This window comes from Mytilus californianus, unplaced genomic scaffold, assembly GCF_021869535.1.
Source record: "Mytilus californianus isolate M0D057914Y unplaced genomic scaffold, xbMytCali1.0.p SCAF_14, whole genome shotgun sequence".
Taxonomy (NCBI): Eukaryota; Metazoa; Mollusca; class Bivalvia; order Mytilida; family Mytilidae; genus Mytilus; species Mytilus californianus.
The window spans coordinates 14166538-14179570 of NW_026262626.1; the positions used below are offsets into that span (position 1 = coordinate 14166538).

Genomic DNA, 13033 nt, shown 5'->3' on the forward strand with positions numbered 1-13033 from the left:
AGCAATAACGCATTTTTAAATGATTTTAAAAAAGTGATCTATGTAAAACTAAAAAAATCAGTTTTCATTATTGAGACAAGGTGTTCACCATGCAGTTAATGTCTATAAAATTTAGTAGTGAAACTAGATAGTAGTCGACACAATTTCTGATCGTCACTAAACAAATGATTGTTAAACTTCCTTTGGAAATAGCTCATAAATGTTCAGGACCAGGACTGTTTAACAATAAATCCAATAGGTAGGTCCTGTCAGGGATGAAGGTTGGGGAATTTTAGACTGCCACTGGAAAATGAGGGAATATTGGATGTAAACCGACATATTGCCTTTTAACAAGCCACCTACGGACCACTCAAAGAGTTGTTGCAAGGGTTCTTAACGTGCACCGAGCGTGGCACTCTCTCTACACGGGGCATTAACGTCCCCCATTCTGACCGGACGCGAATGCAAACTTGTACATCCCGCATCGCCAAACGGACGCCCCACTTTGACAAGGGTTTTACTGCCGATCGGAAAATATACCGGTAATGACTCCAGTCAACCTTGGGGTCACTAAATCAAACGGGCGTCTTAAAAGTGAACACCATCAAACGAATACATGTTATAAAAATTAATAAGCAAAGAATACAAAATTCAAAAAAACTATCGGATAACAATTATTCTTCATCAATATTAAATGGCGTCATTAGCTATGCAAATTTTCTTAAATCTTGAATATTATATTATGGTCGATTTTAAATACCTCTTTTCGTTGATCCCATTTGATGCCAACGTTTTCTATTTTCTTATCCATGATATCTCCCATATGATTCACTCCTCTCTGGACCATGGTTTACCTTCACAATCATAGTCACTACATTAAAAAGTGGTTGCAATCCATTTATAGCATGATGAGTTATCGATTTTCAAAAGATATCAATATATAATAAAAGCAATTTTACTCCTAAACCCAACTCTGCTCCACTAATGTGATATCTATGAGTTGATCATGCAGTTGTAATGAAAATGAAATGAGTATTTATGTTTAGTATATTTTTTTTTATTAATTTTAATTTGCAATGGGTGATACAAAAGAAAGAATTGTCGGCATTTTTCGATCCTCGACAAAATCATCACCTGAAGCCACAGCTTATTTGCAGAATATACTTCTTATTTTACTCGGATCATCATTTTACACGCAATGATCCTATCGCCACCTGATCCATTACTCGATATTTGACACTGAAATGGTTAACAATCACGTAATTTTGAACGCCGGATCCGCCTAAACGTTAGCGGTGGTTAAGCGTGCGTTTTATTTTCAACGAGACGCTTGTAACTAATGTAAACTATGGCGGCGGCAAAATACAGCCTGTGGACCGTCCCGAAATTGAAGGCTGAACTGAGCATTAAGGGTGCAGTAATCACAGGACGAAAGGCAGATCTGATTGATAGGTATATGATGAACAAAATCATGTCAAATGCACAACTTTTTATAGGCTGCTCACGACTTTAAAGTCTGCTTATGTCATGTATGTACAGTGAGTACGTGGAAAAAATGTCAAAAGTAATTGTCAAATTTTTTATGTTGTAAACATTTCATATAAAAAATATTTTGTTCGTATTCATTGTTAGATTTTGATGAACTTGGCACCAAAAGAAGCGGAAATGTCTAAAGTATAATTTTGTATATTTGGTAATGATATTTTGTCAATTGTTTTTCTTTTCTCTTGATCTAAACAAGGTACTTTTTTGAACAATTTGATTTAGTTGAAATATAGAACAATCTTATCACATGCACTTGTTTCTATCAATGGGAAGGTCTACTTTCCATGTTCTTGTATTATACAATAACATGGATAGAAGACCTTCCAAGTGATAGAAACAATTAAGTGCCTGTGAAGCTTATGAACAAAACAATAACATGCAAAAAATAATCATTGTCTATATATTGTATCAATATTATAAAATATTAATTCTTCACAACAAAATTTTAACCAAATAAATAAATGCTTTTAAATGTCCTAATTATTACATAAGAAATAAATTGTTTTAATTTTGAATTCACACACAATAATTATGCTTATAGACTGGTTGCATATGACAGAAATCATAATTTCAAACCCCCCATCATAGAAATTCCAGAAGCTATAGATATAGAATGGCCAAAACATGGATATAAGCAGCCTATAGCAGATCATAGATTGGTATTTTCCAAGGTGACCAGAGAGCAAATTGATGGCTATTTTTTATTTAGATTAGCAGGTTAGTATCTCCATGTTATAGGTGGGGAAGTATTTTAAAGTGAAAGTTACCCACGGGGGGTCTCAACATTCATATATTCATGGGTAAAGATTATTAATTGTGACAATGTAATAAAATTTGATCAATAACAAAACTTGTGTCAAGAAGCTTCAGCAGATGTGGAAATTTTAATGACAAAGAGTTTGGGAAATTCTGTGAAGATGGTTGCACAACAAACTGAAAAATTATGAACCATTGAAATATCACAATTGGTCAATTACTACCTATTGATATATTTCCTCGGTAAAATTGCACCCCATTGATATATTTGACGTATCACAAAAGAGACCCATTCCAGTGGCACATATGTATATACCTTCATATAGGAAGAGACCTCCCCCCCCCCCCCCCCCCCCCCCCCCCCCCCGTGAAGTTACCAAACAAGTAGTCATCAATCAGTAATTGCTATAATGCTTTGCATGAAGAACCAAAAAATATAGCGGCGCCCATATTAAAAAAATTCTGTAATTGTCACCGGTAAATGTCCTCTGAAAAACCCAAAAATCATTTTTATAATATTATTTATATATGTTGTTACAAGTATTAATGTTTATATAAAATATACAATGTTGATTTCCATTGCTTTATGGATCTTATATAATTTTTATCTTATAGCTTTAGTGAATTAAGTATACATTTGCTTTTCCTTAAACAAAGTAGAGCTAAACTATGATAAAAGCTCATAATTAGCAGGTTAAAATCTTTTTATAAATATGTATTTTTTATTTTCATTGATTTCATTTTTGTTCAAGATTTACGAACCTCAACAATTTTAAGGTGATCTGCAACTTATATTATTGTTTATCAGATGAGGTCCAATCAACAAAGCGCCATAAACAGATTTTTACTCTAATATGGGACATCATTTTACTATATATAAAAAAAGAAGATGTGGTATGATTGCCAATGAGACAACTCTCCACAAGAGACCAAAATGACACAGAAATTAACAACTATGCTTATATTTAGAAAAAAAAAACTAAAAATCTGCAAGTTTGTCGGTATTGTCTAGGATGAATGATTAATTTAATGATTTTTTATTTAAAAAAGAGTGTTAACGAAGAATGGATTATGTCTTTTTCAACCTTAAATGTTTATTCGTCCAGGGAAATTTGAGCCGCTGTTAATTGTAATGTTAAAGGTTTGGAGAAGCTACATTTTTTGTATTTGTATGGAATTCTAAATGACTGCATTGTTAAAAACCAAACAACTCATCAGGCACCATGCTTATAATTTTGCGTGTTATACGCGCTTTTCGTCTGGAAATTACACAAATGAAAATGGTAATATGCCACATAAATTATCCAGCTGAAGAGCATTGTGGACTCATAAATCGAAAACCTTCAACGTATTTTCCAAATCATTTATGTATTTATTATATTTATATATAATTTTTACAGGCGATAAGCAGGTGAATGGCGACATTAAGGCATTGGAGAAAGGCAGAGATTTGCTACAAGCGAAAAAAATCCTGGCTTGTTCTGTACTTATTCTTGTTGATGGTATTTTTCTAAGTGGTATTGTTGGTGCAGCCATGAAAAAACAGGTTTGCATCAATAAACAGTTTTGTCCCATCCTCATGACATTTATATAATGTATATTAGATTGTTATATGTGAAATATTCTATTTGAGAGAATTACCTCGTCTAAGATCAAATAAGTGTTAATAATTTCTGCTTCATATTTTCCAATTTTCATGATTATTCTCTGTAATACTTTTTCTATTAACCATTATTGTATCTCTTTCAGTTTACTTATATTGGGTGACTGCTCTGCCAAACCAATTTATGCTTTAGTTGGCATTTTCAAATAAAACCATCTGATTTATTTTTAAAATTAAGCTTCACTTAATTTTTAGCTCACCTGGCCCATCACTTGGCGTCCGTCGTCCCGCGTCTGTCGTCCGTAAACTTTTACAAAAATCTTCTCCTCTGAAACTACTGGGCCAAATTTAACCAAACTTGGCCACAATCATCATTAGGGTATCTAGTTTCAAAAATGTGTCTGGTGACCCGGTCAACCAACCAAGATGGCCGCCATGGCTAAAAATAGAACATAGGGGTAAAATATAGATTTTGGCTTATATCTCTGAAACCAAAGCATTGACAGCAAATCTGACAGGGTTAAAAATGTTTATCAGGTCAAGATCTATCTGCCCTGAAATTTTCAGATGAATCGGACAACCCGTTGTTGGGTTGCTGCCCCTGAATAAGTAATTTTAAGGAAATTTTGCCGTATTTGGTTATTATCTTGAATATTATTATAGATAGAGATAAACTGTAAACAGAAATAATGTTCAGCAAAGTAAGTTCTACAAATAAGTCAACATGACCAAAATGGTCAGTTGACCCCTTAAGGAATTATTGCTCTTTTATAGTCAATTTTTAACAATTTTTCGTAAATTTTTGTTATCTTTTACAAAAATCTTCTCCTCTGAAAATACTGAGATGAATTTGACCAAAGTTGTAAACTATCATCATTAGGGTATGTAGTTTAAAAATTGTGTCTGATGACCCCGCCCGTGAACCAAGATGGCCGACATGGCTAATAATAGTACATAGGGTAAAATGCAGTTTTTGGCTCATATATCTAAACCCAAAGCATTTCCAGCAAATCTTTCAAAACAAAATTGGTCATTAGGTCAAGGTCTATCTGCCCTTAAATTTTCAGACCATTCAGGCAACCCGTTGTTGGGTTGCTGCCCCTGAATTGGTAATTTTTAGAAATTTTTTCAGCTTTTGGTTATTATCTTGAAAATTATTATAGATAGAGATAAACTGTATATAGCAATAATGTACAGCAAAGTAAGACCTACAAATAAGTCAACATGACCAAAATGGTCAATTGACCCCTTAAGGAGTTATTGCCCTTTATAATCAATTTTTATCAATTTTCATAAATTTTGTAATTTTTTACAAAATAATTTCCACTGAAACTACTGGGCCAAGTTCATTATAGATAGAGATAATTGTAAGCATCAAGAATGTTCAGTAAAGTAAGATCTACAAACACATCACCATCACCAAAACACAATTTTGTCATGAATCCATCTGTGTCCTTTGTTTAATATGCACATAGACCAAGGTGAGCGACACAGGCTCTTTAGAGCCTCTAGTTTTATTTGCAGGTATCTTACAACTATCATATCAAACTTGACAAATCTGGCAGCCCAGTTAATTCAAAGTGTGAATGTCCAGCAGGAAAGGGTCCCAATGCCACCTGCAAGCATGTTGCTGCAGTGCTGTTAATGGCTAATATTTTCTCTAATACTGGAGAAATTTCAATACAGAAATCATGTACAGAAGGTTTACAGACTTTTCAACAACCAAAGACATATTACAATGGTAACTTCTTTTACCTGAGTGTCCTGTAAAAGCTATTTATTTCAACCAAAGAATTGAGAGAATAAACAAGTTTCATTTCTTTATATGTTTATGCCCCACCATAAAGCAACAGTACATGAAGTTTTACGTCGGTATTGTTCTAAAGAGTTAAACATATATGGAAACATATGTCAAAGTTCAGAAACTATATCTCCACCAGGCCTTTAACTAGAGTTTTTGTTTTTTGTTTTCCTTCATTTTCCTTTATTTTATATTTTAGGTGTTCCAGTGAAAATTGAAAAAACTTGCTAAAAGGAAACCAACAGAAATATTAGAGGACCCAAGACCACAGAAGTACAGAAATATGGAAGGGTTTACAGACCATGTCAGAAACACCATGATTAATTTTTGCTCTCAATCATCTCAAGACCTTACACTGAGATATATTTTTCCTGCAGCTGATATAGAGGTACAATGGAAGTTGATGATTCATAAGAAAAACTTGAAAAAATATCTTTATTTCAAATAAAATTAACAAATTTTAGGTAATACATAGAATAAAATTAACTTTTAACAACATTAACAATGTATACAGTCATATATTAGTAATAAACCTGTTTGAATCACACACATGATAAAGACAAAAAGTTTGCATGTTCTTGATTTTTGGAAAATTTACATTGCCTGTCGATTTTTAAACATACCACTTGTCTTGTAAAGTCAAATTTCTGGTGCTCATATAATACAATCTAAAAAAACTATATATTAACAAAAGAAAGCAAGTAGCCTTGAGTTTTCATATTGCCAAATTCACTGTAATATGTAGTATATCTATATAAATTTTGTTAGTCAAAGGTAGATAACTCCATGTTTAAAAAATAACTCATATCATATACATTGTAGTTAGATTTATGCACATGGCTTCTTTAATATTATTTTAAATTTGTATTTCAGACTGCCCAGCTTGATCATGACTATCTGTCGTTACCATTTGCTGAATATTGGGTTGACAGAGCTTTAATGGTAAGATGAAAAATTCATTTGCAGTATCAATTTATATGTAAATCAGTGCCAATAAAAGGCAACTCCAAAATATCTTATGTACAATAAATAATAATGTATAAAAACTCTTAAATAATTTTCATACTTAAATTTAACAATTCACAAGCCCCGAATAAGAAATATTTAGCTAGCATATAGGGTACCAATAACCAGACAATTTACTGATCTTTGTTGTACTCAAAATAGTTAAGTCTTTTTTTTATTTTCAATATGGGATAGTTTTCACACTTTTAAACATGTTTGTCTGTTTATTCAGTACCTGGTACCAAATAACTTATATTTCAATATAACACATCTTATGATTGAATGAATGTTTTTGTTTCTTAATAAAATTAAAAGGATTGAGTGAATTCATGAGATATCCTATAAACTATATAAGATATTTTATATAAAAAATAATCAAATATTTTATCTTATAAATCTTATCTAACATGTCTTATATATATATATAGTTTATAAGATATCTCATATAATTTTCTTTATAAGATATCTCATATAGTTTTCTTTATAAGATATCTTATAAATTATATGAGATATCTTACAAACTATATGAGATATCTTATATAGTTTATAAGTTTATAACATATCTTATATAGTTTATTAAAATCTTATATAGTTTATTAGATATCTTATATAGATTTTAAGAAATCTTATATAGTTTATAAGATATCTCATAAAGTTATATGAGATATCTTATAAATTATATGAGATATATCTTATAATTTATATGAGATATCTTATAAACTATATGAGATATCTTATAAACTATATGAGATATCTTATAAACTATATACACTTATAGTCTTTGTATGAGGTCGATACAAGGATATATTGACCTGAAAGAAGTATATTGACTGAGGACGAAGTCCGAGGTCGATATACTTCTTTGGGTCGATATATCCTGTATTGACCTCATAAATAGGCTATAATTGTTATGTTATTAATTTCCAACCACATTTGTATCAAAATCGTCATTTGATTTTGTTGGAATTTTATAGATATCATATTGTCTCCTAGACGATTACAACATAATTAGTTGTTATTTCATTTGCTTTTTTTGTTGTTTTTTCACATCTTATGTATCTGAAGATTTTTTTCTTCAAATAGTCGATCATAAATATCTTTTTATAAAAATTTTAACAATATCATGAAATTTTATTACATGACGTCACGAAGTATATCGGATTTTAGATATTCTAAAAATAACAGTGCAATATGCTTTTTGCTGTGCAATATGCTTTTTGCTATCCGCCGTTTTCTCTCTACCTTCGAAAATATAGTTTAACATGTGACTATCCCTGAACGAATCAAATTAGTTAAAATATACGAATTAATAATATTATGAGATATCTTTTAAACTATATAAAATAAAAAAAACTACTTGCTACATTTACATGCTGAAAATTCCTTAAAGTCAAGATTTTATATTGATTTCACTGCTATTTTAGGTTACAGTACAACAGGCAAAATTGGCTGAAAAGGAGACAAGAGGGCAATCCAGCAACAAGAAATGGTTTTATTTAAGACAGTGGAGGATAACAGCATCTAGGTTTGGAGAAATTTCAAAGATGACCACAAGGAGAAATGTACAAAAACTATGTGAATCATTGTGCTCTCAAAAGTTCCTAAATGTAAAATCTGTATTGCATGGTAAAATGTACGAGCAGAAGGCAATATCACAGTTTGAACAAAAGTTTCAATTGAAATGTCAAACATGTGGACTGTTTATTTCTGCTGACAAACCATTTCTTGGAGCTTCCCCAGATGCCTTAATTGGAGATGATTGTGTTGTGGAGGTGAAGTGTCCATATACAGGACGAGATGAGAGTATTGCGCCAGGAGTCAATTTTTCTTTTTTGGAATATGGCAAAGATAACAATATAACATTAAGAAAAACATCAAACTATTACGACCAAATTCAGGGTCAACTTTTTTTATCACAGAGAGAACATTGTTATTTCATTGTTTATACATTTAAAGACCTCTTTGTTGAGAAAATTGAAATTAATCATGACTACTGTGTTGGTTGTCTGCTTCCAAAGTTGGAATTATTTTACTCCAAACACTTTAGGCCATATATTGCCTCAATGCTATAAAAAATTAATAAATTATTGAGACTTTATATTTTTTATATTGTTATTTTTTTTTATCAGTGAGTTTGGGCTGGTCATTGTGAAAGTGTCACCTATGTGCATTTTTGAACCACCCTTTGAAATTTATGCAAAATTTGTTATCCTCTCTTCTAATTTAGAATCAATTCAGCCCCCCCCTCTTTTTGTGGATAATTCTCAATTTACGATATTTGACCCCCCGTGAAATATGTAATTATATTTCCATCTGCAAAAATTGATACCCTATTTTACGTTAATACAAAAATTAAATCCCCTTTTACATTTACAAAAAAACAAACTTGTAAAATCCTCCTACATTTTAACCAGCCCTTAACCTAGATAAAAAATTACATATAAGTTCCATATTACAGATGAGGGTGCATTTTTATTCGACTAGATACCAATAATGCTGGACTTGATTATCACAATCTCTTCAATATTGATTGATGTTGAAACATTGAAAAACCAAATAAACATACTCAAAGCAATAAAGAGCATTAGGCACCGAAAATCTCATATCTACGACAAGCCAAAACTAGTTAAAAAGTATAATTACATTTTATGTAATTAGTGGAAACATCTCAGGAAGTATACTTTGAAACTATAAAAATAAGGTCAATTTTACTTACTTTCTTTTGTTAAATTACAATATTAAAATAAAAATGGGACCCTTTGAAAATCTAGGCAAATTTATCAACAATTGCATTTTTGAAATTTGTCAATGCAAAACAAACAAATACAATTCTGTTACTCAGTGACAGTTTGGTGTTTGGTAATTCAGACTTAAGAATTTTGAAACGTTTGGCTAATCCTATTACATGTTCTATATGGATACGCTTGGATGCAACACGTCTATCCCTCACAATTTCTTCTGGCTCTAGTTGTGATTTTCCTTTCAGCATTGTAGGCGTATTAACATAAACATCATTGTTTGCAAAGAGGTCTTGAACCATAATGCCTCGATCCGCCATAATACTATCCCCAGAGTCAAACCTGGTATTATCTAAAAGACTTGAGTCTTCAATAATCTGCCTGTCACTGGTAGATCCCCCATAGCAGTCTGAAATATACGATATAGCACCTCTTGGGGTACACCCAACCATAGTTTTCACAGTATTTTTGTGCTTGTAGGAAGACCAAGTCACACTCTGAATGTTTACGTCTTGAGATTTCTGGATTGGAATCTCAGTAGCATCAAGGATAACTCGAGTCCTTGGAAATTTTCTTTGAAAATCTACTGGCATATGCTTATCAACAATGTCTCTTGATGGCCAAATATTTAATTCATTCAGTTGAAAATAAAGGAAGTTAATCCAGGTATTAAAAATCCTAGCAATGGTAGAAACAGATAAATTAAATAGCAAGGATAATTCTACATCTTCTTTGGCACATCTGAGTTTAATCAATGTTATAAATAGCTGATCAGATGGATGAAGGGTTGAACATTTATATTTGAGCTCATATGCAGCAGGACCTAGTGCATGGAATAAGAACATGAAATGTTCATAAGATTTAAAACCTGTATAAAATGAAACTGCCTTTGGATTGTCCATGAAATTTTCAATTGAATACCGACCAAGTAACTCACACTGGATCTCCATGTCCTTGGGTACATGTACGTCAGGCTCTGAAGGTATGGAAATATTGGTACTATTCTGTGTAGACTCGACTTCAACCTCTTGTTGTATTCCTTGGTCAAGAGCTTTGTCCACACTCATAGCTTTTCTCGATTGCATTCTTAAAGCTCTAGGGCTTACAATATTTATTTTGGGACGAAAGCTAAACACTGATGGTACTGCATCTACCTTTAGTCTACTTCGATCACCTGGAAACAAAGCATGAAACTGATCTTAATAATTTTACACACATGTGCTTGGAAACATTTTTTTTTTATTTGGGCAATAAAACTACCACATACATGTATTCTGCTTTATTTTTTGTTAACATTGCAGTGGGGATAGTACTTGTATAACTTTACATACATTTATAAATAATAATTCAGGCCAGGCTTATTAAGATTTTATTTGATAGCGTTTAACAAGAAATCTTTGTTCCACATGCAATCACACTCATTGAGTTAGTTGGTCTATGGCAAACAAACAAGTCTCCATGTTGCAGGTGTGACCTATAATTGGTTGTATTTACTACTTAAGGAACTTTGTTGTGTGAGTCAAGGCTCCATGTTGAAGGCTGTACTGTGACCGTCATGCATATTGCTTATTTTTATACTTTATGTTTTCAAGAGAGAGTAGTGCCATTGGCAATCATAATACCACATCTTCTTAGGTTTAAATTATTTCAATTTGTGCTTCATTAACCCTGGAGTGGGTATATGCATGTAGTAAAACAACACATTGATAACAAACAGCTAATTTTAAAATATGAGCCACTTACATTTTTTACATACATTTGTACATCAAGTTAACTTAAAGTAGGAGATGAAAGTTAAATTTTTTTTTTTGATTTATCTATTAAATTCTTAAATTATTTTGACCCCAATTTTCCATTGTTATGATCATATTATTATTAAAAAAAATAAGGAATTCTTTTTTCTATCTATTAAATAATGCCATACTCACATTCTCTTTACTTGTGGTCTTCCTGAAAATGTAAAACGAAACCACAAAGCAACACAAACTTTATAACATAAATTCATGCTAAAACAATAACAATTTTTTTAGAAACAATGTCAGTCAGCTGTGATAATGATTGTGCCCAATACATGTGATCCTTGAACATTTACAGGTGTTTTGAAATAAATACTATTTATAAAAAAATACACATTGTTATATTAGAAAAGGTAAAACACAAGCTTGAACAGTTGGTATAACTTGATATCAATACAAAGCTACTTACATCTGGGACTATTATACTATTAGTATAATAGTCCCAGCTTACATGTATGCTGCTACAGTGCTAGTTTTACAGAAAAAAATGATATATTTTGTTTATTTAATGTTTACCTTCCACCCCCTAAAAACCCCCTTTCTGGTCACTAAAAATCCAACTTCTGACATTATAATGCATGCCGATAATTTTAAGAGTAATAGAATACGAATAAACTACACGTAGATCATACAAAATTTACCTAATAATGTCTCCTTGTAATCATTTGCTGTAAAATGTTGATGACAAACAATGTCGTGTTTTCCCGGTTTCCATAGACCTTTGGTAGGGTCAGATCTTTTTAGTGCAACCCTCCACTTTAGACACAGCTCGGGATTTGAAGGGAATTTGTGACCACCACTCACAGAACATCCTGGGACACAACATCTTGTTGGCATCTTGTTATTACGTCAGGACGTTAGAGACCGCCATACATTTACATTAGATACAAGCGCCTAACTGATAAAAAACGCTCAGGTAACCACCGCTAATTTTCCGGATGAAATCGGTGATTGTTAACCATTGTAACAGAGAGATAAAATAAAAACTTGTACGGAAGGATGTGTAAACTGCTTTTTTTCTGATTGATATTTTTTTTATCTCGTTATTAGATAAAACAAAGAAAGCAATCAGAACTTTGCGAAGACCTCGAACGACGCGTTTTCAGCTGATACAAAGTTACAAACTAAACATGTATCGAATGTAAAAAGAATTATGTTGTTCAGATCATATCCTTCTTATGCCTTGCCTTGTCACTCCATGTTAAATGTTTTTAAAATTAGGTAAACAATTAAATGTCTTCATGTCGCTATCATTCAGTGGCTTACGATAAATGCAACCAGGGTACACGACACCAAAACTAATGAACGCCATGTAAGCCATTGACGGTACAGCCGTGGTGATCTATCCTCCACAAATCGATAAAGCCGGAACTATCAAGGGATAAGAATGATGGTCTATAAATCATATAACAGGAGCAAATTGGTAAAGTTGGTCCGCTATATTTCTAAGAAGGCTGAGTTCTCCTTGGATATAAACTATACCCACATCACCAACTTTGAATACATTTAACACTATTTATCACACTTCAAATCAATCGTAAGGCGGAAAGTTTGAAAACAAAGTGTCGAAAATTTAGTAGTTTTTTAGATGAATACATAAACAAAAATGTGAGTACTTGATTGAGACAAGGTAGTGACATGTGCCGTCCTTGTCAATAGACGTACAGTAAAACCGTATTTGAATTATCATCTTATAAAATATGACGGAAGCAAGAAGCCTATCGTCTGAAGGGTGACTGAGGAATAAAAATGTGGTCACCATTGGTCTTCATCCGACTGGCTATGAAACCGTCGCCAAACATGCCGAAGT

At 32.1% G+C, this 13033-nt stretch overlaps 1 protein-coding gene across 1 annotated transcript; it reads left to right on the forward strand.

The window, feature by feature from the left end:
* The first annotated feature begins 1228 nt into the window (after positions 1-1228).
* LOC127724257 (uncharacterized) lies at positions 1229-8787 on the forward strand. Its single transcript, XM_052231198.1, has 7 exons — positions 1229-1431; positions 2066-2241; positions 3681-3826; positions 5408-5624; positions 5884-6072; positions 6558-6626; positions 8114-8787. Exons 1-5 carry the CDS (start codon positions 1328-1330, stop codon positions 5913-5915), a joined length of 675 nt encoding a protein of 224 aa, XP_052087158.1. The 5' UTR covers positions 1229-1327; the 3' UTR covers positions 5916-6072; positions 6558-6626; positions 8114-8787.
* The last annotated feature ends 4246 nt before the right edge of the window (positions 8788-13033 follow it).

Coding starts and splice junctions, on each gene's coding strand:
- LOC127724257 (XM_052231198.1), top strand. CDS start 1,328: ATGGCGGCGGCAAAATACAGCCTGTGGACCGTCCCGAAATTGAAGGCT. Junction 3,827..5,407: donor GTGCAGCCATGAAAAAACAG/GTTTGCATCAAT, acceptor TTTTATTTGCAG/GTATCTTACAACTATCATAT. Junction 5,625..5,883: donor ACCAAAGACATATTACAATG/GTAACTTCTTTT, acceptor TTTATATTTTAG/GTGTTCCAGTGAAAATTGAA.